The 22,853-nt window shown below is 41.3% G+C and overlaps 8 protein-coding genes across 21 annotated transcripts in view; 3 read left to right on the forward strand and 5 right to left on the reverse strand.

Annotated features, from left to right (window-relative positions):
- Rrp47 (Ribosomal RNA processing 47) overlaps nucleotides 1-10,132 on the forward strand; it is a 126,808-nt gene extending 116,676 nt beyond the window's left edge. The window contains exons 1-3 of one of the 2 annotated variants that reach the window (XM_081987934.1): nucleotides 8,292-8,306; nucleotides 9,312-9,594; nucleotides 9,651-10,132. In XM_081987934.1, coding sequence (XP_081844060.1) covers nucleotides 9,316-9,594; nucleotides 9,651-9,794 — 423 coding nt within the window. In that variant the 5' untranslated portion in view covers nucleotides 8,292-8,306; nucleotides 9,312-9,315 and the 3' untranslated portion in view covers nucleotides 9,795-10,132. Of the gene's footprint in view, nucleotides 1-8,291; nucleotides 8,307-9,311; nucleotides 9,595-9,650 lie in introns of those variants that run through there. The other variant, XM_081987935.1, reaches the window with a different exon arrangement.
- On the reverse strand, nucleotides 456-8,714 carry Mgtor (nuclear basket protein megator). 5 transcript variants are annotated; one of them, XM_081987737.1, is made up of 9 exons: nucleotides 8,406-8,714; nucleotides 7,906-8,349; nucleotides 2,909-7,372; nucleotides 2,522-2,856; nucleotides 1,894-2,470; nucleotides 1,479-1,793; nucleotides 1,265-1,369; nucleotides 843-1,211; nucleotides 456-787 (listed from the first exon to the last, which is right to left on the reverse strand). In XM_081987737.1, the coding sequence occupies exons 1-9, from the start codon at nucleotides 8,557-8,559 to the stop codon at nucleotides 690-692; spliced, it is 6,861 nt and encodes a 2,286-aa protein (XP_081843863.1). In that variant the 5' UTR covers nucleotides 8,560-8,714; the 3' UTR covers nucleotides 456-689. The 5 variants fall into 5 exon arrangements, with proteins under 5 accessions (XP_081843863.1, XP_081843862.1, XP_081843861.1 ...); XM_081987736.1 differs by having other exon boundaries at nucleotides 843-1,208; nucleotides 1,479-1,799; XM_081987735.1 differs by having other exon boundaries at nucleotides 1,479-1,799; nucleotides 8,406-8,713.
- Nucleotides 9,987-11,809, reverse strand: Fitm (acyl-coenzyme A diphosphatase Fitm). The gene is made up of 2 exons (XM_081987885.1): nucleotides 11,641-11,809; nucleotides 9,987-11,583 (listed from the first exon to the last, which is right to left on the reverse strand). The coding sequence occupies exon 2, from the start codon at nucleotides 11,537-11,539 to the stop codon at nucleotides 10,421-10,423; it is 1,119 nt and encodes a 372-aa protein (XP_081844011.1). The 5' UTR covers nucleotides 11,540-11,583; nucleotides 11,641-11,809; the 3' UTR covers nucleotides 9,987-10,420.
- Nucleotides 11,810-12,064: 255 nt separating this feature from the next.
- Nucleotides 12,065-13,572, reverse strand: LOC145734482 (ADP-ribosylhydrolase ARH3-like). 2 transcript variants are annotated; one of them, XM_081987888.1, is made up of 5 exons: nucleotides 13,397-13,572; nucleotides 13,152-13,327; nucleotides 12,597-13,092; nucleotides 12,357-12,543; nucleotides 12,065-12,302 (listed from the first exon to the last, which is right to left on the reverse strand). In XM_081987888.1, the coding sequence occupies exons 2-5, from the start codon at nucleotides 13,309-13,311 to the stop codon at nucleotides 12,096-12,098; spliced, it is 1,050 nt and encodes a 349-aa protein (XP_081844014.1). In that variant the 5' UTR covers nucleotides 13,312-13,327; nucleotides 13,397-13,572; the 3' UTR covers nucleotides 12,065-12,095. The 2 variants fall into 2 exon arrangements, with proteins under 2 accessions (XP_081844014.1, XP_081844013.1); XM_081987887.1 differs by lacking the exon at nucleotides 13,397-13,572 and having other exon boundaries at nucleotides 13,152-13,390.
- A 272-nt stretch (nucleotides 13,573-13,844) lies between these two features.
- Nucleotides 13,845-17,519, reverse strand: Cyp305a1 (Cytochrome P450 305a1). Of its 2 annotated transcripts, XM_081987842.1 has the most exons (10): nucleotides 17,445-17,519; nucleotides 16,120-16,250; nucleotides 15,752-16,006; nucleotides 15,482-15,697; nucleotides 15,321-15,388; nucleotides 15,136-15,265; nucleotides 14,898-15,078; nucleotides 14,727-14,844; nucleotides 14,536-14,677; nucleotides 13,845-14,474 (listed from the first exon to the last, which is right to left on the reverse strand). In XM_081987842.1, exons 2-10 carry the CDS (start codon nucleotides 16,208-16,210, stop codon nucleotides 14,293-14,295), a joined length of 1,383 nt encoding a protein of 460 aa, XP_081843968.1. In that variant the 5' UTR covers nucleotides 16,211-16,250; nucleotides 17,445-17,519; the 3' UTR covers nucleotides 13,845-14,292. The 2 variants fall into 2 exon arrangements, with proteins under 2 accessions (XP_081843968.1, XP_081843967.1); XM_081987841.1 differs by having other exon boundaries at nucleotides 15,136-15,432; nucleotides 17,445-17,517.
- LOC145734514 (pupal cuticle protein C1B-like) lies at nucleotides 16,258-17,432 on the reverse strand. The gene is made up of 2 exons (XM_081987940.1): nucleotides 16,949-17,432; nucleotides 16,258-16,893 (listed from the first exon to the last, which is right to left on the reverse strand). The coding sequence occupies exons 1-2, from the start codon at nucleotides 16,958-16,960 to the stop codon at nucleotides 16,534-16,536; spliced, it is 372 nt and encodes a 123-aa protein (XP_081844066.1). The 5' UTR covers nucleotides 16,961-17,432; the 3' UTR covers nucleotides 16,258-16,533.
- A 370-nt stretch (nucleotides 17,520-17,889) lies between the features above and the next one.
- LOC145734501 (glutathione S-transferase 1-like) lies at nucleotides 17,890-20,644 on the forward strand. Of its 7 annotated transcripts, none has more exons than XM_081987917.1 (4): nucleotides 17,890-18,283; nucleotides 19,036-19,215; nucleotides 19,871-20,071; nucleotides 20,124-20,644. In XM_081987917.1, the coding sequence occupies exons 2-4, from the start codon at nucleotides 19,072-19,074 to the stop codon at nucleotides 20,457-20,459; spliced, it is 681 nt and encodes a 226-aa protein (XP_081844043.1). In that variant the 5' UTR covers nucleotides 17,890-18,283; nucleotides 19,036-19,071; the 3' UTR covers nucleotides 20,460-20,644. The 7 variants fall into 7 exon arrangements, with proteins under 7 accessions (XP_081844043.1, XP_081844044.1, XP_081844046.1 ...); XM_081987918.1 differs by having other exon boundaries at nucleotides 19,039-19,215; XM_081987920.1 differs by having other exon boundaries at nucleotides 17,890-18,236.
- A 117-nt stretch (nucleotides 20,645-20,761) lies between these two features.
- On the forward strand, nucleotides 20,762-22,840 carry CCT7 (chaperonin containing TCP1 subunit 7). Its single transcript, XM_081987835.1, has 4 exons — nucleotides 20,762-20,911; nucleotides 21,022-21,932; nucleotides 21,987-22,291; nucleotides 22,345-22,840. The coding sequence occupies exons 1-4, from the start codon at nucleotides 20,909-20,911 to the stop codon at nucleotides 22,740-22,742; spliced, it is 1,617 nt and encodes a 538-aa protein (XP_081843961.1). The 5' UTR covers nucleotides 20,762-20,908; the 3' UTR covers nucleotides 22,743-22,840.
- Nucleotides 22,841-22,853: the final 13 nt, after the last annotated feature.

The following is a 22,853-nucleotide window of genomic DNA, read 5'->3' on the forward strand; positions in this document are numbered from 1 at the left end:
TAAGTCTATGCTGGCAACAGTGACGTAATAATTATTGTCGTTCCTTGTTTATTAGTTGTAAACTGAGCGAGACGGAGATTTGACGTCATTAACGTATGTCCATTTACCAATTGTTGTTTGGCGTTTGTTGACAGTTTCTTCGAACTTTTCCCGTTGCAATTTAAACTTAGAGCAGAGCGTTTTTGACGTCACAATGATGTAATTTGACAGGTGGTCATTTGACCAATTTCAAACGACGTAATTTGGGAAAACGATTGGTTTTCCCAAATTACGTCAAAAACGCTCTGATCGCTCCAAGGAGCTTGAAAACGAATGCGGCCACAGTCATGACCTCCATGTTTGGCTTTATTGTACTTTCAGTTTTTTTTTCTATTAAAAGTGCTTATATTTCATTTTATATTGTAGAGGAGGTTTTTGGTTGACTGTTTTAAAATAAGGAGATCAAAATCACTTCCTTGCAAGTACATGGACATGTTTAATGAATTTGAATCTATGCTAAACCGTGGTGTACACTTAAATAGGACCATAAATGAATATCTATTTTGTATCAATCGAAACTATACGCCAGAGGCTAATGAAAATAATACAAATTAACAACATTTTTTACACGAAATTTAAAAAAAAATATCCTCGTGAACGAAAAGACAATTTGAAGAGGAATGCCAAGTTGAACTAAATATTTTCAGAGTTTAGTAACGCCCGAATGGTCTTTGTGGCCTAGACCTAGATCTACGCGGTGACGCACCACGGCTACCGCTAAAACCTGCTGGTCCTCCTCGTCCTTGACCTGTCAAAATCGATGCAATTAACAAATGAAACGCGCATAAACCAGCCAAACTTACCGAACTGGCGCTGTGCAGGATTCCTCTGGTCGGCCCATACGATGGGCGTGGGCCCCGTTCGTGAACCTCTAGCTGGACTCATGCGTACCGATCTCCTAGCTGAAGGACCGCTCCCTCTAGCGAGTTCCCTTTGGGACTCGTTAGGACTCTGTGAGGCTTCCGCTTCTCTGCCTTCCTCCTCGCCTTCTTCGGTTGATGGAGGTTTTTCCCCTTCTGAAGTGACGCCATCGTCACCCTCCAAATCTTCAGCGGAACGCGGATCTTCTGAGGAAGGACCTGCCTGCAGTGGTGGTCCCATCACTTCTTCAGAGCTGCCCTCACCGCGTGTCTCATCGTCTTCGGTGCTTACAGTCACCTGGGGGATTTCTTCTGAAAAAAGAGTTTACGTTGTATCTGTAATAATACTTGAAAAAACCACTTACCATCACTTTGTGTAGTTTGACGATCGCTTTGCTCTTCACTAACGTTCGGTATCGATTCTTGGGGTGATGACTGAAGAGGAGTGGTGGGCACGCTCCGTCCCGTGCCTGTAACAAAGGCGAATTATTAAAAATTTCCCGTGTCCGTCTGGTTCGTCTAAAACGGCCGAAAAAGTGTCTTCGACCGTCCCGGACCAACCATCACCGATCGACCTACTATTATCGTCAATTTGGGGCACCTCGAGGGCGTGCTCGGACGTTTGGTCCCGCCCACCAGAGCCCGAAGAGCCACCAGCTACGTGAGGCTCGTTAAACGTGAACCGCCCCGTCAAACTAGTGGGCACGCGTGGTGAGCTCACGGCCTCTGCGAAACCGTCAGAACGACGAGGCGTGAACAAAGTGGGCGTGGACGGAACGATCCGATCGTCAAACGTCTCGTCCATTGGCTGGTTGCGGTAAGGAAGGGGCGCAACAAGACGGGCCCGGGGCGTGACCGTTGATGGAATACGCGCAAATGAACTGGACGGCCCTGCTGTTGCTACGTTATTTTTTTAAGTTGTGTAATTTTCTTACCCGTCTCTTTTTAACAAGTTAAGCTTATGAAGGTTTATACTAAAATTCTAGAAACTCACCATCAGTGCCACTACTGATCGCCTCCGATTGAGCTTGTCCTTCTGCCTCTTCCTCTACCTCTTGACTCTCGCTCTGATTGGGCACTTCACTCGAGTCCTCAATAACTTCCACCTCGTTTCCGGCCTCCTCTTCATCTTCCTGACAGTCGTTGTCGTCGTAATTGTCCTGCTCCATAGCTTCCATGTCGTACACCTCAGTGTCGTCGGGGTCCTCCTGATCCTCCCCTTCACCCTCGTCCGGACACGCCTCCTCATCGCTCTCCTCCAATATGATCACGTTATCGTCGTCCTGATCACGTTGACTACTAGTTGGCACTTGATACTCCACTTCCAAGGCGCTGTCGCTGATACCGGCCTGCATTCGCGTTCTTTTGCTCTGTTGGGTCGTCTGAGTTTTCTCTTCGGCCTGACAACTGTCAGTATCCGGTTCTCGTTGACGTTTCAACCCGGCCTGCGTCGTCGTCACCGTATTGGAGCTGCTCGAGCTGGTGCCTTGCTCTTGAGTGGGGCCACAACTGGGTGGTTCCACTCTAGGTGACACCACGGCCAGAGTTTGTTGCTGAGGGGCTGCCTGAATCTGTAATGTTTCATTAAAAATACCAACCAATCACATCACGACAATACTAACTTGAATGGAATTGTCATCATCCTCTGAGGACTGAGTGGGAGGTACTGCCGCTTGACGAGGACCCATCATGGCCGAACTGGCCGAACTAGTAGCTGGAACGTACTCTGTATGTGAAGATGTTGGGCTGCTCGACAACGCCTCGATCGATGATGACCCGGTGGTGTGAACTTGTTGCTGAGGCGGTACCATAACCGCACTGGGTGTTTGTGTAGTTGGCAACACTGCTGCCGTCCTTAACTGTTGTGACATGGGCCTGATACTAGCCAGAGGCGGCTCACCACCACTACGCCACGGCTGAATAGGAACTGACTGTGTTTGAGTATTCGTTGAATGTCCTAAAATCGATTAGTTGCTAGAAAAAGTATTAGGACAAAACCAATAACTCACCTGGAATGGGTTTGATATCAGCGGTGGGTCTTTCAGTAGAAGATTTTTCGCTAGAAGCCGAACTGGTGCTTGGTTTGGAACCCTGTTGCTGTCCCAACTTCCTCTCCAACTGACTTATGTTTTGTTTTAAAGCTTCCACTTCAGACACGTGCGTCATTTTTTCCACTTGCAGCTTTTCAATTAGCTCGTCCTTTTCTTGTTGCAGGTTGTTGATTCTTTCTAAAAGTTCGCTGTTATTGCCGCTGCTGGATGATTGTTCTCCCATATTCGATGAAGATTTCTCCTGTCTGGAGAGCTCCTCCCTCAAACTGGTGTTCTGTTCAGTTAAACTGACTATACGGTCTTTGGCGTTTTTGAACAGGGTTTTGAATTTTTCTTCCTTTTCTTGGCTGGCTTGTTTGAGCGTTTCGATCTCTTTTTTCAAGGCTTCAATTTGGTCTTGGCTGCTACTCACTTGCTGGTTTAGCTGGTCCAAGGATTCTTTGTGGGTGTTTTCCAGTTGAATTACTTTTTCTTCGTGTTCGGAGCGTTGCTGTTCTAAAAGTTGCGTGTGTTTTTCGGCAGTTTGGCTCTGCTCGTTCTGTGATTGTTCAGTTTGTTGCCTTAACGAGTCCAAGTCTTTCACCTGGTCTTCGTATTGGGTTTTGTATTTTTTAGCAATTTTCTTCACTTGGGTTAGATTATTTTTTAGTTCACTCACTGAGATATCTTTGGCAGCCACGTCTTCTGTTAGAACTCGATTTTCTTCGGTTAGTTTAACGTTAGCTTGGTTCTGTTGTTCCAAGTTTTGTGTTAGTTGACTGACTTGGGTTTGTAGGTTTTGCACTTGTTGCCTAAGTCTTGCAATTTCTTCAGTTTGGGTGTTGTTCTGACTACGTAGGGATTTGAGTTGTTCTTCCAGTTTAGTTACTGTTTTTTTCAGGTTGGAGTTTTCTTCAGTCAGTTTGGCAGTGTTGCCTCTTTCTACAGTGAGCTGTTTGGCCAAAGTTTCACGTTCAGTTTGTAATTTCTTCCAGTCCTCCGGACTGGTTCTGTTAGTTTTTTCAATGAGTAGATTGGCTCTTTGCCTCCATCTGGTACATTCAGCTCTTAATGAAATATTCTCAGTTTGCATTTGATCAGCTTTAGTCATCAAATCGCGATTTCTTTCCTGTAGAGGCGCCAGCTCTGTCTCCATACTCTCTGCTCTAGCTCTGAGCTCTGTCATTTCCTTCAATACTTGGTCTCGTTCCTGTCTTAGGGTTCTATTACTGTCAGCGATGGCGTTGAAAGTTTCCAGTTTGCGCAACACTTCTGCGTGTTTGGAAGCCGACACGTTGGTAACCTCTGAGATTTGTCTTTGAGCTTCTAACTGCTGCTTACACTCCTCTAGTTGTTTACTCACTGATTCAAACTGTGATTTAAGTCTAAAGTGTTCAGCCTCTATTATGTCAGCCTTGCTCACTGCAATGTCTTTCTCCTGTCTCAAGTATTTAATGATTTTCAGTAGCTGTTCGGAACTGCGTACTTCGTCCTCAGTTAGAGAACGATTGAATGAACTGTCAGCGTTCATGCTAGTGTTTGCAGAATCCGACACCTGGCTTTGTAGTAAAGTTAATTGAGTGTTCAATTGTTGGATCTGATCCAACAACAAACCGTTTTGATCGTCCATGTTTTTGAAACGCTCCTCCAATTTTTCTTTCTCCTCTTCTACTATCTTTTGACGCTCCTCAATGGCTTGGAGGTTTTGATTCAAAGCTTCCACAGCCTGGTCTCTCTCAGATTCTATAACACTGATACGTCCTAACGCTTGGTCGAGCTCAGCCTTTAAATCGGTAAGACTTTGCAAATCGGCTGAATGCAACGCCACTTCGCGTGCATATTTATTCTCCACCGCTTTGAGTTGCTCCTGTAAATTTTTCAGGTCAGTTTGTGCGATTTCCAAATGTTCCCTGGCGGTTTTTAAGTCCAAGCTACGAACGTTCAGTTCTTCTTGCAACTGTTGTGATTTGGTTTTAATGTTTGAGTTGGCAATGTCCTGATCGTCCATTTGAATGGAGAGTTCTCCTTGCAGCTCAGAGCATTTCTCCTGCAGCTCCTTGACTAGTTGTCTCTGTTTTTCGATTTCTTGTTGATAGTTTTGTTCTTTCTCCAAGACTAGTTTAAGTTGTGCCTCGGCGTTTTGTGCCACATTGAAATACTCTTCGCAAGCTTCTTTAGAGGATTTCAGTTTTGTTTTCAACGTGTTTACTTCGGCGTGCGCGTCTGCTAGTTGCTGTTCAAGCTCGCGCACTTTACGGCCCTCTGCACTGGAATCGGGGATTGCAAACACTGAACTTTTCAGTTTTTTAGATAAATCTTCCAGGTGGGTGGTTTTGTTTATCAGTTCCTCTCGGAGTTGCGCTATTTCTTTTCGTAGCTTCTCAGCCTCCTGTTTTTCCTCCTCCATGCGTTCCTGTGCGTGTTTTGTTTGCTTCTCCAAGTGGGTTTGAAGTTCCCTGAAGTGGTTTTGCTCCTCCTCTAGTCTGCGCCGTAGACTCGAGCACTCTAAATGGGCTTCGTCCAGCTTGGCTTCCAATCTCAGTTTGCTTTCAGCTTCGTTGCGTTCTAAAGTGACTTTAATCAGTTCTATGTTGCTTTGTAGTAGGTTTTGCTGGTGTGAGTGCCGTTTAAGCCGTTCCACTTCCTTAACTAAGTGGCGTTCGGCGTCTTTTAAGAGGGCGTTCTCTTTTTGTATGTTTCCTAACATCACCTCAGCTTTGGAGGCTTTAGTTTGGCTTTGGATTGCCTCGTCTTTTAAATAACCTGCGGCCTGTTCGTGTTTAATGATTACTTCGCTGTAGATTTTGTTCTGTTTCTCCAGAGCCATAATTTGTTTTCTGTAAATTTCAATGTTGTTTTGTTGCACTTTGAACTTTTCTTCGTTCAATTCAGTTTGGGAGCTCAGCTTGCAATTCATTTTTGTTAGTTCTTTGCACTCGTTTCGCAGCGATTCGAGTTGTTCCAGTAGGATTTTTTCGTTGTCTTGTCGGTCTTTTTTGTAGGTTTCATGCTCTTCTTTGACTTCCTCCAATAATTTTTTCATTTTAGTTATTTGGTTCTCCAAGTCCTGCACTTTTTCGTCGTAATTTGAGTCTGAATCTGATTTGCCTGATGGTGCTGGTGGTACAGTTTCACCTTCACCACCTAAAAAGCTACGTTCCATAACCACGTCTCCGCCACCTTTAGAGGCTTGAGTGTACAAGTTTTTGTACATATCACGTTGGTTCTTTAATGTGACCATCATTTTGGTTTGTTGCTCCCGTTCGTCCAGTAATTCCGCTTGAGATTCTCGCAATTCCTCGAGTTTGCGCTGTAAGTTGGCTACGGCCGCTGGATCGAACGATTCAATTTCCTCTTGGCGTTCCGTCAGCTCCCGGACTAATGCCAAGAGTTTCTGGTTGGTGGCCTGCAGTTCGGTGATGTCATTAAAAGTCACCAGCCTTTTGGTGATAATGTCTGCGCTGCTGACGCTGTCACTTAAGTCATTATCAGTGGAAACGCTCGACGATCCAACTCTGGAGTGTTCTACCTCTTGGAGGAGATGAACAACCTGTCTGGACAAATCAGACACCTCTTTCTTCAATCTTTGATTTTCTCTAGCCACTTGATTTTCCATTCTGCGGTTTGCCATGTTGGAGTCCCTCAGCTGTTGCAGCTCAGCCAGCAATTGGTCGTTTGATGCTTTCAGTGCTTCATTAGCATCTAAAGTGTCACTGTATTCCTGTCTCAACTGTTTAATCAGTGGCCCTTTTTCCTCGATTTCCCGCACTATACAGGTAATGTAGTTGTTCAGTCTGACGCATTCTTCTTCTTTACCCGCCAGTTGTTCGTTTACGGACACATAACGCCCGTACACTTCCGTGTAAGTCATTCCTGATTTCATCATTTTGGACATTGAAGCAGCAGAAGTCGACAGTCCTTCCAAGTCTTTCGCCGATCCATCACTCTTGCACTGTTCAATGATTTCATTAGCAGTTTCCAGCTCTTTTTTCAACAAAGCAATGCAATCGTTCTTCTTTCCGATTATTTCTTCATGAGCCAGCTCACTCTCTTTGTGTTTAGTCTCCAGTTCACCGTATTGTTCGGTGGCTTGTCGTAGCAGTTCCTGCACGTCACTTAGCGCGTTCTTCAGCTCATCCGCGTACTTTTGACCTTCCTCCTGCATTGCTTTGTACGTGTTAGCCATTTTAGTTTTGGCCTCTATTTCGCATGCGTAACTCTCGCTCACTTTAGCGTGCGTCTCGTTCAAATTGTAAATTTTCTGGGATAGTTCCTCGTTACGTGCCGCCATGTTTTGATTCAGCTCCGTCAGTGACTTGATTTGTTCCTGAGCCACGCCCAGTTCTTGCGTTTTTTCCATTAGCTTGGTTTCGAGTTGGAAACAACGCGACGAGTTGTCACGGCGCATGTTCAACAGTTCATCAGTTCGGTTTTGTAATTCCTCTGTAATTAGCAAATTAACAAAGTTACAACCCACTCACCACAATCACTATCATACAGTCAGACTGTTTCAAACGTGAGCATATTTGTACACAAAATTGTACCTTACTACAAATCTTAGTATATTATTTAGGGTGTTTTAGAGTGCTACTCAGCTGATTAGCCATCATTTCTTGGAAGCTTGTGTTGTTTTGTCTTGTGGTCTCCTGCTTAGGGTCTCAATTTTCAAAACAATATATTATACAATAACAATATCAGTAAATTTAAGAATCAAAGTCAATGAATCCTCTGTCAGAAAAATTGTTTATTGTACTAAGAAAGACCCAAGGATAGAATGCTCTGAGGTCACACCAATCAGAAATCACTGAATCAACTGTTTGAGGTGATTTAGTTTTTAAACCTACTTGAGCCCCTTTACTGCAGTTAAAATAACACTGTTGTCAAAGCATGTGTAACTACACAACTTAGCAAAAAGATAGTAATAAATGCACTCAATCTTTAAAAACAGTTTTTTTGCATACAAAATCACAACTTACCGGTCAGATTGTCAATTTGACTATTCATCAGAGCCCTCTCCTGCTCCAACCGCTTCTCCTTATACTCCAAAGTCAGTCTCATTGATGCCACTTCCTCAGCCTTGGCCAAAGCTTCACACTTGGTGTTCACAGCATCCTGCAATTGTTTAGACAAAGTGTCAATGTCCAGTTGCAGCCTCTCCACCTCAGCGTTTCGCCTCTGGATCATCTTCAGGTGTTCGTCGCGATCGTCCACCGCCAGATTGCGCTGGTGCCGGTACTCTGCCGCATCAGCCTCAAGTTGATTGGCTTGTGACTGTAATTTGACAAGTTCTGCTGACAAATTGGTGACTTGACTTTCCAGCTCTGTGATTGAGGTGGCGGCGGCCTCGAGCCTGGCCTTAAGGGTCTCGTTTTCGCTGGTGAGAGCCTCATTGCATTCTTTTAGATTATTGTGTTCTTTTTCTATGATTAAGTTTATAAAGTGAGGTTATAACAGTGAGAAGTACAACCATACAAACCTAAATTCGTGCTTTTTGTCTCCAGTAGGGCTTGGGAGGTGATTAACTCCTCGAATTTCTCATTAACAAACTTTGAAATCTTCTCGCCGATTTCCGCGGGTACTCGTTGCCATTCTTCTACGGTCACCACGGGGGCAAACGGGCAATTCTCCATGTTGTAGCAAACTAGTAGCACTTTAGATCACTGAACACATTATTACAGAGCCCGAAAACACTTTTACATTGGAGGGAAAGCGTCCTGATAACAACAACCATGAATTTCTTCACTTTTGTGAATACAATAAAGAAAACATGCCGGCAACGCAGGGCAACGTTGTCAAGTCGACCTTTTCCGTCTAAGCCTAGGTTTTATTTATTCAATTTATACGTAAGTTTCAATGAAATTTTATGTTTATCTATCTCTATAAACCCAAAATTTACATGCTAAACTAACCAGTATTATGTTACTAAGTTAAAATTTAATGTAAACTAATTGATTAAGAAAAACAAAATTTAGAGTAAGGTGGAATTAGTTCTCAAACAGGCAACACAGCCCACGTCCATTTTGACGTGCGCAGTTGCACCAACCCCAAATACAATAATTGCAACATTTTAACTACAAGTCTTGCTGTTAAATTACTGAAATTGGCACGTTTAGTTGTTTACTTTGTCCAGTCTTACATATCCAGTAATCCAAACCCCTACAAGGTACAAAAACGAGGAAATTTTTGTGTTGAAAACTATTTCCAAGTTGGCCTAATTGACAAATGACATTAACCTTGCCACTGCAAAATAGCTAACGAGTTTGATTGGTCTGTAGCGCACTCTTGTGTCTTTCTCTTACTACTGCTAGATGACAGACAGAGATACACACTAGTCATGAATTATTATTAAAAACATAACCTTAATAAAATATTCAAATTTCAGAAAAATGGATTTAAAAGACCTGGAAGAGGACAAAGTAATAACAGAAAAAGTGGAAAATTTACGTACTAGTGTACAGAAAATTCACGATGTGCTGGATCAGGCCCTAAACGCGGACACCAGTCAATTTTCCTTGAAAGATCGCGTGGATTTTGATCTGTTCCTCACCTACGCTTTGAACACCCTGTATTGGATGTATTTGAGGACGAAGGGCCAGGACCCCAACAGTCATGACGTGAAAAACCAACTAAATCGCATCAAAGAGTACATGATTAAAGCAAAACAGGTAAATACAATTAGATTAGTAGTTGGAGCTGGACTTATGTTTATGAGATGTTTCAGGCCCATGAACGACAAACTATCAGGCCTAAAGTTGACAAAGGGGCGGCTAAACGTTTTGTAAAACACGGCCTGCAGTATAAAGAGCCGTTTCGTATTGAGAAAGAGGGTCCAACCCCTAATAAAAAAATTAAATTTAGTGATTAATTCAGGTGTGTGTGAATGATGTAAATATATACAATATTTTTTTATCCGTTTATTGCAACAAAATATAGAAAAACATCCCATACAAATTGCACTCACACTGTATAAATTAAAACTTGCACCCTAGAAGTGATGAGTATTGTTTGTATGTACACCGACAGAATATTTATAAAATAAGTGGTCAAATTTTGTACAAAAAGGCACATTACAATTCAAAATTGTGATTTACACTTATTTTAGAGACTATTCTGTAACATACAGGGTGATCATTTAAAACACTGTATAGGTTGACTAAGTTGTTAAGCTGTAATAACTGCATTAAAGACTAAAAATATTATAAAGACCTTCATTTAACTCCTTTGTAAACTTATAACCATAACAACTTTTCCTACTCTAAACTTAAAGTTTGCTTAAACCTTAGTAAGACAATTCAAGACATTGGTTGCAAAGTAATGATTCCTTTTTCAAGCACTAATTAGAGATAAGAAGCAATTTCTGGGTTGTGCATTTAGATTTAAATAAACACAGTTGACTTATTTGATCACCCTGTATCTATACATAAATTATGAAAAAAGAAAAGCACACCTGGCAAACAATTACAACACTGTGTCTTAAACAAAGTCAACAAGCTATCTGGAGGGTTCATCCCCATCTCCAGGTGCCCCCCCAGGACTATAAATAGGCCTGCCCATAAACATGGGGCCGCTTCCGTTTACAATGCTGCCAGCTCGTCGTCGTTGCGTAATAACGACCGGCTTTTCCGCTTTTTTAATATATTTAAATACTCCCTCGCCTGGCAATTTCGGGAGGAGTTTCGGGTGTACGTACCACACTCGGTACGTGAAAAACCAGGTTAAAATTGCCACACAACCACCCACAAACTTTTCAATCATCACGTGATAGTATAACATGGTACAGACCAGCATTACGTCCCATAAAATTTGAAATAACGTGATAACAATGAACAGTCCCCGTATATACGGGGTGTACTTTTCATAGTTGAATTGTAGAGTTTTAAATTCTTCAGGAGTTAAATTGCGCAGTGGATTGGTGGTTTGTTCCGGTTCTTTTATGGTGCGGTTGTGGTCTTCCAGTCTCAAATACTCTTTAATACTGTCCCAGTTTATCATAGAGCGGGTTTCCTCAATCAGTACCAAACTGCCATAAATCAGGATGAATGAGTGGCCAGATGTGTCAAAACCATTCCATATGTGTCCAGCTTTCAGGCATGTCTCCTTAGAACCAAACTGTTTAATTTGACATTTTCCAAATGACGCTTCAACGTAGTTGAATAAATTTGTCCAGAAATACCAGAAAAAGGTTGCAATGACCAGTCGTGGTGCGTGGTGCTGAAGGATCCGCCTAACCTGTCCACAGCAGTAAATGTATGAGGTAAACACCACAAAAGGAACCAAAAGCAACAAATTCCATCCCCAAGCGAATTTAACAAAGTACTTGTTGAACACATTGTCCGATCTGGACAGGTAGATGCGAGGTATAGTGGCCACGTCTGCGATTAACGAAACCAAAAACAAACACCCCAAATAAATGCCAACTTTCAGGTTGGTATCGAAAAACAAGGACTTCTTGCACATGTACAATACCATTAGCGTAAAAATCTCCTTAATTGAGGTCGGTTCACAAGTTGGTTTTGTGCCTTTAAAGTCCACGTTTACGTCACTAGTTGCAGGACGAAAGTTTAGTTTTGTCGCGTGAATTGACTTTCTTTTAGCCGGTTTACTTGCCATTATCTACCTAGTTGTTTGTTCCCGGATTAACTAGCATTGGTGTACTGAAAAAGTGTTATCACCTTAATTTATACAAAAATAAAATCAAATAGGTATAATACCTTAATTAAAACACCTTGGTTTTTTTAGATGTATTTTCGATGTGTATTGCTGTGTCAACACTTTGAATATTCCTTTTTACTAGGGCTTTAGGGGCAAAGGTGAGATAATACATTAGTGCTTTTTGACCTTGTGCTGTCATTTTAATAAAGTTGTCAGATGTCAGTGGTACTTGAAAAGAGTATGTAAAGGGTTGAATTTCTGGGTTTCAACAATATAGTGGGGTAGAACTAGTAAGAAAATACCAAAAAATATATAAAAACTTTATTAACTTTCTACCTAAAAAGGGGGTGACTATGAATCACACACTTAACCTCAATTTTCAAATTTGTCAGTCATAATGACAGTGCGTCAACTTTTATGACAGATGATGTATGTCATTTGTAAGCAACGTTGCCATGTCCTACGCATAATGTTCCAACAAAAAAGAAATCAAATTTTATTTGGATTGTGCAATTTACTTAGTTTTTGGTCTAGCCGCGTACAATTCATCAGCCAAAGTTACAATATCCTGGTATTTTTCGCAATGTTTTAATATATTTTTATTGATGCCTTCTTCTCCTAAATAGGCCCCCATTATGGCCCCAGCCATGCAGGCTATAGTGTCAGTGTCGCCCCCAAGAGTGATAGCATACTGTAGAGTCCGTCTCACAAGGTTTTCAGTCTAATTGGGTTAAATAAAGCTAATTCCTTAAATTTATTTCAATTTGTTTGTTACCTCTATGCCGGGTATTGGGTTTAGAGCACGCAGAAAACAGTAGATGGCTGTTGGTACTGATTCATAGGCGCTAATGCCATTACCTAAAATGTCAATAACATCCTCATCCAAATCGTCAGAGTACTCAGTTTTGAGCAGTACTTGCAGATCTTTGATTTTAGCACAAAATGGTGGTTCCTGGTTGTTTCTGTTAATATAAAGTTCCTAACAGGAAGTTCTGTCAACCTTGGCCGTACTTACAACTCATCATAACTGCTTTCCTCCACTTTCCTGATTTTGCCCAATAAACTAGTGCAAAATGCATCAGCATCCAGAGTTTCTGTAGAATCAGCAGTAAAGGCCTGCTGAATTGCCAAACTTTGCAACACCGCTCCGTTGATCCCTAGTACATTGGCGTGCGTTATTTTTGAAGTTTCAATAACTACATTCACCATGTTGTCATAATCATCATAGAAATACAAAGGAATAGGAGCAATTCTCATGGCACTGCCATTTCCATAGGACCCTCTACCGTCGAACTGTTCTTTAGCAGGTTGGAACACGTCCCGGTACTTGCTCTCTCGCAATTTTTCAAACACAACAACAACATTTTGCCCATAACCTCTATTTGGTTCTTTGAAGTATTCCCCCACAAACAGTTTAGCCAAATGCAGCATATCGGGTTCAGGTTTATCAATTAGGAATTTGGCCATGGATTTCATCATTGCCGTATCATCTGTATACTTTTTGAAGGGTCCTATTCAATACATATATCTCTCAATTGCTGTAGCCCCACACTTAATAAACAGTACGAACCAGTAAAGTCGGCTTCCTCCATTTTATTAAAATAACGTTGTATGATAAGTTTGTCGCCTGCCGTAATGTCGTTACCTTCAAAGGGGCCCCCCAAACAATCACCCATAAGTGACCCTAGCAATGACCCTCTGAATTTACTTAGGATTTTGTCTGTAGACATTTTCGTACTGAAATTCCTAAATCGTACCACCTTATTACACATCATTTTTTTTCTTTTTTGTAAAATAAACTTTAAATTAACTTACCTAACCTAACCTTACTTTTTACCATTTGCCGGCGTTTTATGGCCGTGTCTAACGCCTCCCACCCACTACAAACGGGAGTGTCTAAAGTCCAAAATGGCGTTTAGTGAGGAGAGTAACAAGAAGACGGCTTAAACCAAGTCTTTTTGGTAATATTAGGATAGCTGATAAACCTTATGTTTGTGATAAACTAATTTATGATCCTAAGTAGTTAAAACGAAGTTCCAAGTTACTACTCTACTTACAGGAAACTTTAAATTAGATCTAGCTTCTTCAAGGAGTTGCGGACAGAGGGAGCCACATGCAACAAACCAATATGAAACTTATAAGGGGTAGTCCAATGAAATTCCTCATAATTCAGTTTTGACCGGCCGTGAAAGCCTTCATAGTCTGATTAAAACTTTTATTGTCAGGTTAAGGGGTAACTCAAAGGAAAGAAAACACACAAGCGTACCACAGATAACCCACTTTACTTAGGCTAAGTTAGAAGTAACAAGTTCCCTACCCCCAGATCACCAAGACTGCAAGAATCATGATGGGAGAACCAGGATCAGAAAGTAGTTACTTATCTGATAAACTCACGAAACGCGAAAAATCATGAATATTAATGAATTGGCACTCTTAATGTGTTAACATAACACAGTCTGGCCTTTCAAGTACTCGACCTTAATCATTCGAATCGGGAGTTGAGTTATTAATCTTCTGCTTGGATGTAAAAAATGTCAAGTCACTGTGTGTGTGTAAAGTGTATAAGGTCCGTATTAAACTAATTAGAACGAATTAAATAATTTCCTTAACCAAAAACTGTTCTGCAATTGAATTTGACTATGAAGTGAACGATTCTTGGAATGAATCATTCACATTAACAAACTCATTTTAATCGTTAATATAAAAAAGTTCTAATATCGAGGTACAAATTTGGCTACATACTGTTCCGTGGTCATTAAAATGCCGGGTACTTGTTTACCACTGGGTACCATCCCCTCGCAACCGTTTTCAATTCGAAATCTGCGCAGAACCTCCACGAAACACAGGAACAAGCACACTTTGGCTAAAGCGTCTCCCAGACATCTACGTTTCCCTAGAAATATTTTGTTTATTACACACCATAATTGTTTATTTTTATGGTAGAATTAACTAACCTAGTCCGAATGTTAGTACCCGTTCTTGGTGCATTAAATGGCCGTCAGCGTCCAAGAACCTGTCCGGATTAAACTGGTCCGGATTCTCCCAGTAGTCCACGTCCTGATACACGGCATGTAAATTGATCAGTATTGTAGTGTCCTGAAATCACATTTTTATGTTTTGTGGTACCTTTCAAGTCAAAGCTTACTCTAGGAATGATGTATTCGGCTAAACTAGTGGTTTTCAGTGCCCTCCTAGGACCAATAACCGGCACTACAGGGTAGTACCTTTGGCACTCTAATAAAACTGCTTCGATATAAGGCACCCTACAGAGGAAAGTTACTTTAAAATGGTTCAGTTTACTTGAGTGGGTTGTTACCTTGTTCTGTCACTGTAACGGATTTCTTGGTTTTCATCAAAAGCTTCATTTAGACAGTTAAAAACTTTTTCCTGGACTTCCGGATGGATTATCATTGCCAGGAAAGCGAAATCCAAAGTATTGCTAGTGGTGGCCGATCCTGCTATGAAAATATCCAGGCAAAGCATCACAAGCTGTTCTTCTGCAAATATTAAGTGTTTGAAATGATTGAACTTTTGAATTGAAGCAATTTTTTTACCAGTAAAATTACTGTTTTGGTTTTGTCTAAGTCGCATTTCTCCTAAGAAAGTGTAAATCAAATCGTCTTCACGATCTTCAGTCCAGGTTTTCTGATGTTCCCGAATGGTTTCGAGAATGAAAGCTCCGATCTGCGAGTTGACATTTTGCATTACGTTGTATCCGGTCTTTTCAGGGGCAACGAACCTCAACCAAGGGTAGTTGTTCAACGTTCCCCCCGACATGTCGAACGCGGCCGTACGTTTTTTTAGCAACTGGAGCAGAGTCACAATTTTAGGATCACCTTTTACCGTTGAACCTAAGTAAAATCAATGGTCAACAAATCTGTTTTGTACTCTAGTACCTACCACTAGTCAGTTTCCATAAAATACTCAAAACCATGGGAGCCAACATGGCCGACACGTCAACCACTATAGGATTGGCGCGAATCGTGTCCAGCAACTCCTTAATCTCCTCGTGAACCATCTCCTCCATGGTACACTTGCCATAACCCAACGCCCTAAAATGGGACATTAAAAACGCCCGTTGCTCCCTCCACAACTCCCCGTCAGCGCCCGTTATTCCTTTAAAACGTCAGTCATTTTTCAAGCCAATATAGTGAATGACGTGGTACTAACCTTTCCTGGTACCCATAGTCCGGAGTCTCATAAAAAAGTTATCGGGCCGACCGTGGTATTCTTCGCAAGTCAGTACCTGTTTGATTGTTGAGTAGGAACACACGCAAACCACCCGTTCTCTGCCCAATTGTAGCCCGAGCACGTCGGTTTGGTACTGCCTAGCCATGGCCATGAAGGCAAAATGTTGACCGCCCAATTGGGCGGCTAACTTTCTTAAAGAAGGTCCGTGCCCTATAAAAGGTCTCCATGATGGTCCTGAAACAACAAAAGAAAATTGTTTAATTATCTCTATAATTGTGACTCTATAATTAGTCCGACAATTATTATACAACTCCTTACTGACAAACCGATAGTAAGATAACACTGACCTGGGGGAAACTTAGAATTGTTCCTCGACGAAATCGCCCACAAAAAAACCACGAGGACGCATAAAACAAGCGACACGATTTCGGTCAGCATTACTATAAGGATCTAGATCCGGCCGGCCTGGAGGCTCTACCTGGCATTAGATAATTGAAATATATTAATAAATCGTCCGTGTTAATTTGGAACACAGTGCCGGCCTGTCCCCAAAAACCTGAAATTGTTGACCGTTTAGGCCGTTTGCTGTGTTGTCAAACTGATTTAGTAAAACGTGAATTTTAGGCCTAATAGTTAACAAACCATAATATTTGGGCTTTTAATCTTGTTTTACTTTTAGGATCAAATAAAAATTCAATAAATATGCAAAACACTGTCTAATCAATAAAAAAATCAAACAATAATAACACTAAAAACTAAAATTAAAACGTATAATGTGTTACACCAGAATCGAAAGCGACATGAGCTACAGCGGGGGCGGCAGAATAAGCCACGCCCAACAAAGGAGCACCTGGAGCGGCGTAGGTAAGGGAGGGGGCGGCAGCTACCCTGTAACCGGGGTTGGAGATTCTTACATCAGCTTTCCTCACGCTAGAAAATGGAGTGTCGATGCTCTTCGTGTAGGTGGAGATCTGGCCCAGATTACCCGCCGATCGGTAAATGTTGGCGGATTGTGACGTTATGGTAGGGGCGGCGTACGATACAGGGGCGGAATACCCCACCGTCGGGGTTAGGAAACCTGCGTGGACGGCTACGGCCAAACTCAGACAAACAATAACACACTAGAAGTTTAAAAAAAGTTAATAAAAAAAATACCTGGTGGTGTGAAAAACTTACCCTAAAAGCCATGGTTGTTTTCGATGTACTCGTTGGTAGGGTACTGATGATAACCACTGGTACGGACACCCTTTTTATACCACATCATTGCCCAATTGCAACAAACGGAAAAAATATGGAGTAAGGTCGTCCGCATAATATAATTCGAAAAGGTTATCGGGTGACGTTTTGGGTCTTTTTGGGTCCCGTCATTTTTTTTTCAAACAAAGGTCGCGGTTTGATTAAGGGCCCCCACGTAAACCACTTACCAAACAAGATCGATTTCGACCCTGTTTAGTTACATTAACGAGTACCATTAAGAGTCCCAATACTTTTAAAACAAACGTTTATCACACGGGGACTTTTTCAAACCGTTTTAATGGCGGATTTAACGAGGACACACTGAGTGATATGACTGTGGAAAATTAGATGCAAAATGTCACAGTCAAATGAAAACTAGTCATATGGAGCCCTAACAGTCCTAACCATTAGGAAAAACTAATAAAACACAACTTACCGCTTATTTAGCACAAACTTAAATCGAACATTCGTTTAACCTCAAACGGTCAAACGTCAAATTGAATTAAAAATGACAGTGACGTTTCAATTGACAGTCTAGAAGAGGATAGTGCAATGTTGTCAAAATATGCATTGCTTAACAGTATTATTATATAGGCATTTTTTTAATGGCAGGTTTAGTGCAAATCTCCTGTATTTGTATTTTGCTCAATCAAGTGGCATTATAACAGTACGATTTTAGTTAGATCAACTGACATTTTTCAAAACTGAGTAAAAAAATCACGTGACTGACAGATTAGTTGTGTTGCCAAATCTTTCAGTCTTCCAGTGCTGTCACACGCAATAACATTGTTGCCAACTACTACCTGAAAACTAGTAAACGAATGAGTTTTCTGGAATTTGCTCCCGGATCAACGTATCCAGAAAGCATCGGCGACGTGTTATTGATTCGGTTGGAGAGCCGGCAAGCTCGGAAAGTGCATCCAGTCGGTTTTGGAGGCGAAACAGTCGAGAATCGGTCGGACAGCCGTTCAGAAAATACACAAAACGCGCGTCGCGGCATGCAACTTTTGTTTTTTTCGGTTTTTGCCGGCCGCTCAATTCGTTTTTTTTTTTCTTTTCCGCCCCTAAAACGGAGTGGTAACATCCCCAGCCTCCCTAGACTTGATGATTTAATTCGTCTGGGAAGGTTAAAAATCGATTTTTTTAACGTTTAAACCAGGGAGGGGGTTGCCCTACAGGTTGGTTTTTGTTTTGCTCGAAGGTGCATGACCCTACTAGAATACAGGTGGTCAGTTTGGTTTTTAAGGGTAAAAACTACCTTCTAATCCAGTCAGAGTGAGTGAAAACGCAAATAACCTCAAACTACCCCCTTGAACATCCATATTGTCCTAAATTTGTACCAACAAATACATATAAATAATGCCCATGTTGACAACAATGTTAGTCTGGCATTTTACAGTCGATTGCATCACAAAAATTTGCAGGGGACAAGTGTCACAATCAAAATAAAAATTTTAGATTTAGAGAAGAAATTCAAGATACACTAATTTAGCAATAAATTGTAAAAAATTGCTATGAAAAAATTATTAATTTGGCACATAGTGCAGTGAAAGAGCATTATGCAATGTTGCCACTCATCTTTGTTAATCTGTAAATCTAATAAAAAAGGCAAATAAATCTATTGTTAAGGTGAGTTGCATTTCTATGGGATTTGCTCTCCCAACATTTTTTAGTCGATCAAAACAAATAATTTGTCATAGTTGCAGTTACCACAAATGGTGGTTCTACCCTAAACTGGACTGTGACTCAACCTGTAGAAACCTAAACGCGTGGTGTAATAGAGTATCAAACCACCTAGACGAGCAATCAGACAAAAATTAATTAGATTTTTTTTTTGTATGGAACCGAAACAAACGACAAAAACCGCGAACCTATTTATATTACTTCCCGGCAATAATCTGTGAAATTTTAATTTAAAACCCGCAAAAAACCTAGTTCGTTCACATCGAACGTTATTACAGTCAAAGATCTGCACGACGATGCTTCACTAGGTGCGCGTTTCTTCTTAATAATCGTGGTGTTTTCAGTAGACACTTTTTGGGGTGGTGGTGGTCAACTGGAGGATGACGTCACCCAAACTATTCGGCAGCGACATGCACCACGGTGTCAGGGCGGTTCTGCTCACCGCCAAAGCTTTGGGGGTCGACCTGCAGGTGGTGGACGTGAATGTCTACACCAAAGAGTGCTCCGACGATGAGCTATACATGGTTAGTTCCCTTAACATTCATTTAGAGTTAGCAAATGTGTGGTGAGTTTTTCACACTTTTTTAACATTCTTCTGGATATTTTTACTGTAGGAATTTAACACTTTGGAATTCGCTGCATTTGCCAACAAAATTGTCTCTTCCACTATTTTTAACTTACACGACATTGTAATTAAACACTTTGACAGTGAGTCATTACTGCGTATGTTTCGGAATTTGCGTCACCATCCTCAGACTCAATTCAGGGTTTATTGTTAATCTGTTTCAAACTTTGTACAGCTTTTTGAGGCCATTTTTCTGTCATTAAATCAATTTCACCACTTTACCCATCCTTATTATGTGCTTAATAGCAGTATCGACCGAGGTTTTAAATTGAAAGTTTCTTGTCAGGTCTCGTAGTCAGCCAGTGTGAAATTGAACGCCGGGAAAAAGGGACTGAACGACAAAGATACGAAAATCATTACAATCCCGTTGTTTTTAAACAGTTATAGACTGAAAAAACACATTTTTCCCGTTAATCTTATTAGTTAAGCAAAAATCATTTCAGGCATAATTTAATAACACCCATTTGCATGTAAACTGTTGTATACTTTATATTCATGTTTCGTTTCAATAACACCAGGAAAGGCGCCGTTTACTAATGTAATGTTGGTTGCAGATCAATCCAGACGGTACAATACCCACTTTGACAGATGGTGATTTTATCAGTTGGGACACACACGCCATTTTGAGTCATCTGGTGGACAAGTACGGCGCAAATGACTCGCTGTACCCGAAACAACCCGACCAAAAACACCAAGTGGATGAAAAATTATTTTTTGAGTCTGACTGTTTGTGTCCTAGAGTGGACAGTATTATTGTAAGTTTTGACGAAATGGTGGATGTAAACCATAGCCAGTTTGTATTTCCAGCAGGCTGTCGTGATAGAACACGAAAAAGAAATCCCGACGGAGAAAATAAGTGCCATTACCGAATCCTACAAAATGGTGGATGGGTTCCTCGAGGGCAAACCCTTTTTGACCGGAGACCATTTAACGGTGGCTGATTTGTGTTGCGTGGCAACGGTCAGTACTGCCACCGTAATCACCCCCATATCGACTGAAAAGTACCCGAATTTATCGCACTGGTACCGAACCTGTAAGAATTTGGACTACTACGAGGACGCCAACGGTGTTGGTCTCAACAAATTAGACGCTCTCGTTGAACTGAAATTGGGCAGGCCCAGAACGAAAGAACTATGCGAATAACACGCTTTTCGTACGAGTGAATTATTCATTTTTGTGATATTTTGTACAATTTTTACTCTAGGCTATACTCATCTCTATCTCCCTTACATATAATATATATCTATTTATCATTATATCTCTTTGTCTGTTTGTTAATTTATTGATGCAACTTATATCTATTATTGTATAATAAACGCACAACTGTATTCTGCAATGTCATTTCTTCACTTACTTTATTAACAGTACCACAGAAGTCAAATTTGTTATTTTTTGAGTCATTTGGCAACCACAACTCACAGTTCAACCGGCAACGCCGAACAAAGATTGACAGTTCCCACTGACAGAGACAGACGCCGTAAATCATAAGTTAGCCGATTTGTGTGTGACTTCCACTGAAAATTAAGTGAAAAAGACCGATTTCCTAACAAGAAACCCGTTAAATTTGTTAAACCGATTAAACTACAGCAATTATGGTAAGTATTGCACCGTTTTGTCCTGCCCTAAAACTACAAGCAATTATAAATAAATTGAGGTTAAGTTAACACCACACCTGCACCCCTAAAGTCTCATTTTATCCTTACAGCAACCCCAAATTTTGCTTTTAAAAGAGGGAACCGACTCCTCTCAGGGTAAACCTCAGCTGATTTCTAACATAAACGCCTGCCAATCGATAGTGGACGCGGTTAGGACTACTTTAGGGCCCCGAGGCATGGACAAACTGATCGTTACCCGCAACAGTAAAGCTACGATTTCCAACGATGGGGCCACCATACTGAAACTGTTGGACGTGGTGCATCCGGCCGGTAAAACTTTGGTCGATATAGCTAAGTCACAAGATGCTGAAGTGGGAGATGGAACCACCAGTGTGGTATTGTTAGCTGGGGAATTTCTGAAGCATATTAAACCCTACGTGGAAGAAGGGGTACATCCGCGAATTATTATTCGGGCGGTGCGCAAATGTCTGCAATTGTGTCTTGAAAAAATTAATGAAATTTCCATTAAAATAAACAAATCCAATGCCACTGAATTCAGATCTTTACTAGAAAAATGCGCTTCTACTGCTATGAGCTCCAAACTAATTAGTCAACAGAGGGCTTTCTTCTCGAAAATGGTGGTAGACGCTGTTTTATTGCTTGACGATTTATTACCCCTTAACATGATTGGAATTAAAAAAGTGCCAGGTGGCGGCCTTGAAGACTCTTTATTAGTGGCTGGAGTGGCCTTTAAAAAAACCTTTTCATATGCCGGCTTTGAAATGCAGCCCAAAATTTACAAGAATTGTAAAATTGCACTTTTAAACATTGAGCTGGAACTGAAAGCTGAAAGAGACAATGCTGAAGTGCGTGTTGACAATGTTAAGGAATACCAGAAGATTGTTGATGCAGAATGGAATATTTTGTACAGTAAACTGCAGAAAATCCATGAATCTGGCGCCAATGTTGTCTTGTCAAAACTACCAATTGGAGATGTGGCAACACAGTTCTTTGCTGACAGGTAAGTTTTTTTTTTTTTTTCACTGATACACATTGTAACAATAACCATCATCAGGGATATGTTCTGCGCGGGTCGTGTGGTTGAAGACGATCTGAAACGAACCTTGAAAGGATGTGGAGGAGCCGTAATGACTACCGTTCACGACTTGAATGATTCCGTGTTGGGCAAATGCGATTTGTTCGAGGAACGTCAAATCGGTGGGGACCGTTTCAACTTCTTTAGAGGCTGCCCTAACGCAAAAACTTGCACCCTCATCCTCAGAGGAGGTGCTGAACAGTTCCTGGAGGAGACTGAGAGGTCGTTGCACGACGCCATTATGATTGTGAGAAGAACGATTAAAAATGACGCTGTGGTTGCTGGTAAGTTAAGGAATTTTCAAGTTACCTAGGGATTGTAGAAGAGACGATTTCAGGGGGTGGAGCCATTGAAATGGAACTGTCAAAGATGCTCCGCGACTATTCAAGGACAATTGCCGGCAAGGAACAGTTGCTGATCAGCGCAATCGCAAAAGCTTTGGAAATTATTCCAAGACAATTGTGTGACAATGCTGGATTTGATGCCACCAATATTTTGAACAAATTGCGTCAAAAACATGCGCAAGGGCACTGCTGGTATGGTGTCGATATCAACAAGGAGGATATCAGCGACAATTTGGAAACGTGCGTCTGGGAACCGGCCGTGATTAAAATTAATGCCCTCACTGCCGCCACTGAGGCTGCCTGTTTAATTTTGTCAGTTGACGAAACTATTAAAAATGAAAAATCAGCTGCTCAGCCTCAGATGGGCAGAGGAATGGGACGTCCCATGTAATTTTGTTCTTTAATCTCATTAATGCATTTGTAAGATTGGCCTTACTCTAACTTTTTTTGTAACATGTAGCTTGTTAAAAAATAAACACTTTAGGTGTGTTTTTGACTCTTT

Source organism: Ips typographus, linkage group LG10 (genome assembly GCF_016097725.1).
Source record: "Ips typographus isolate SLU linkage group LG10, UJ_Ityp_2.0, whole genome shotgun sequence".
NCBI lineage: Eukaryota > Metazoa > Arthropoda > Insecta > Coleoptera > Curculionidae > Ips > Ips typographus.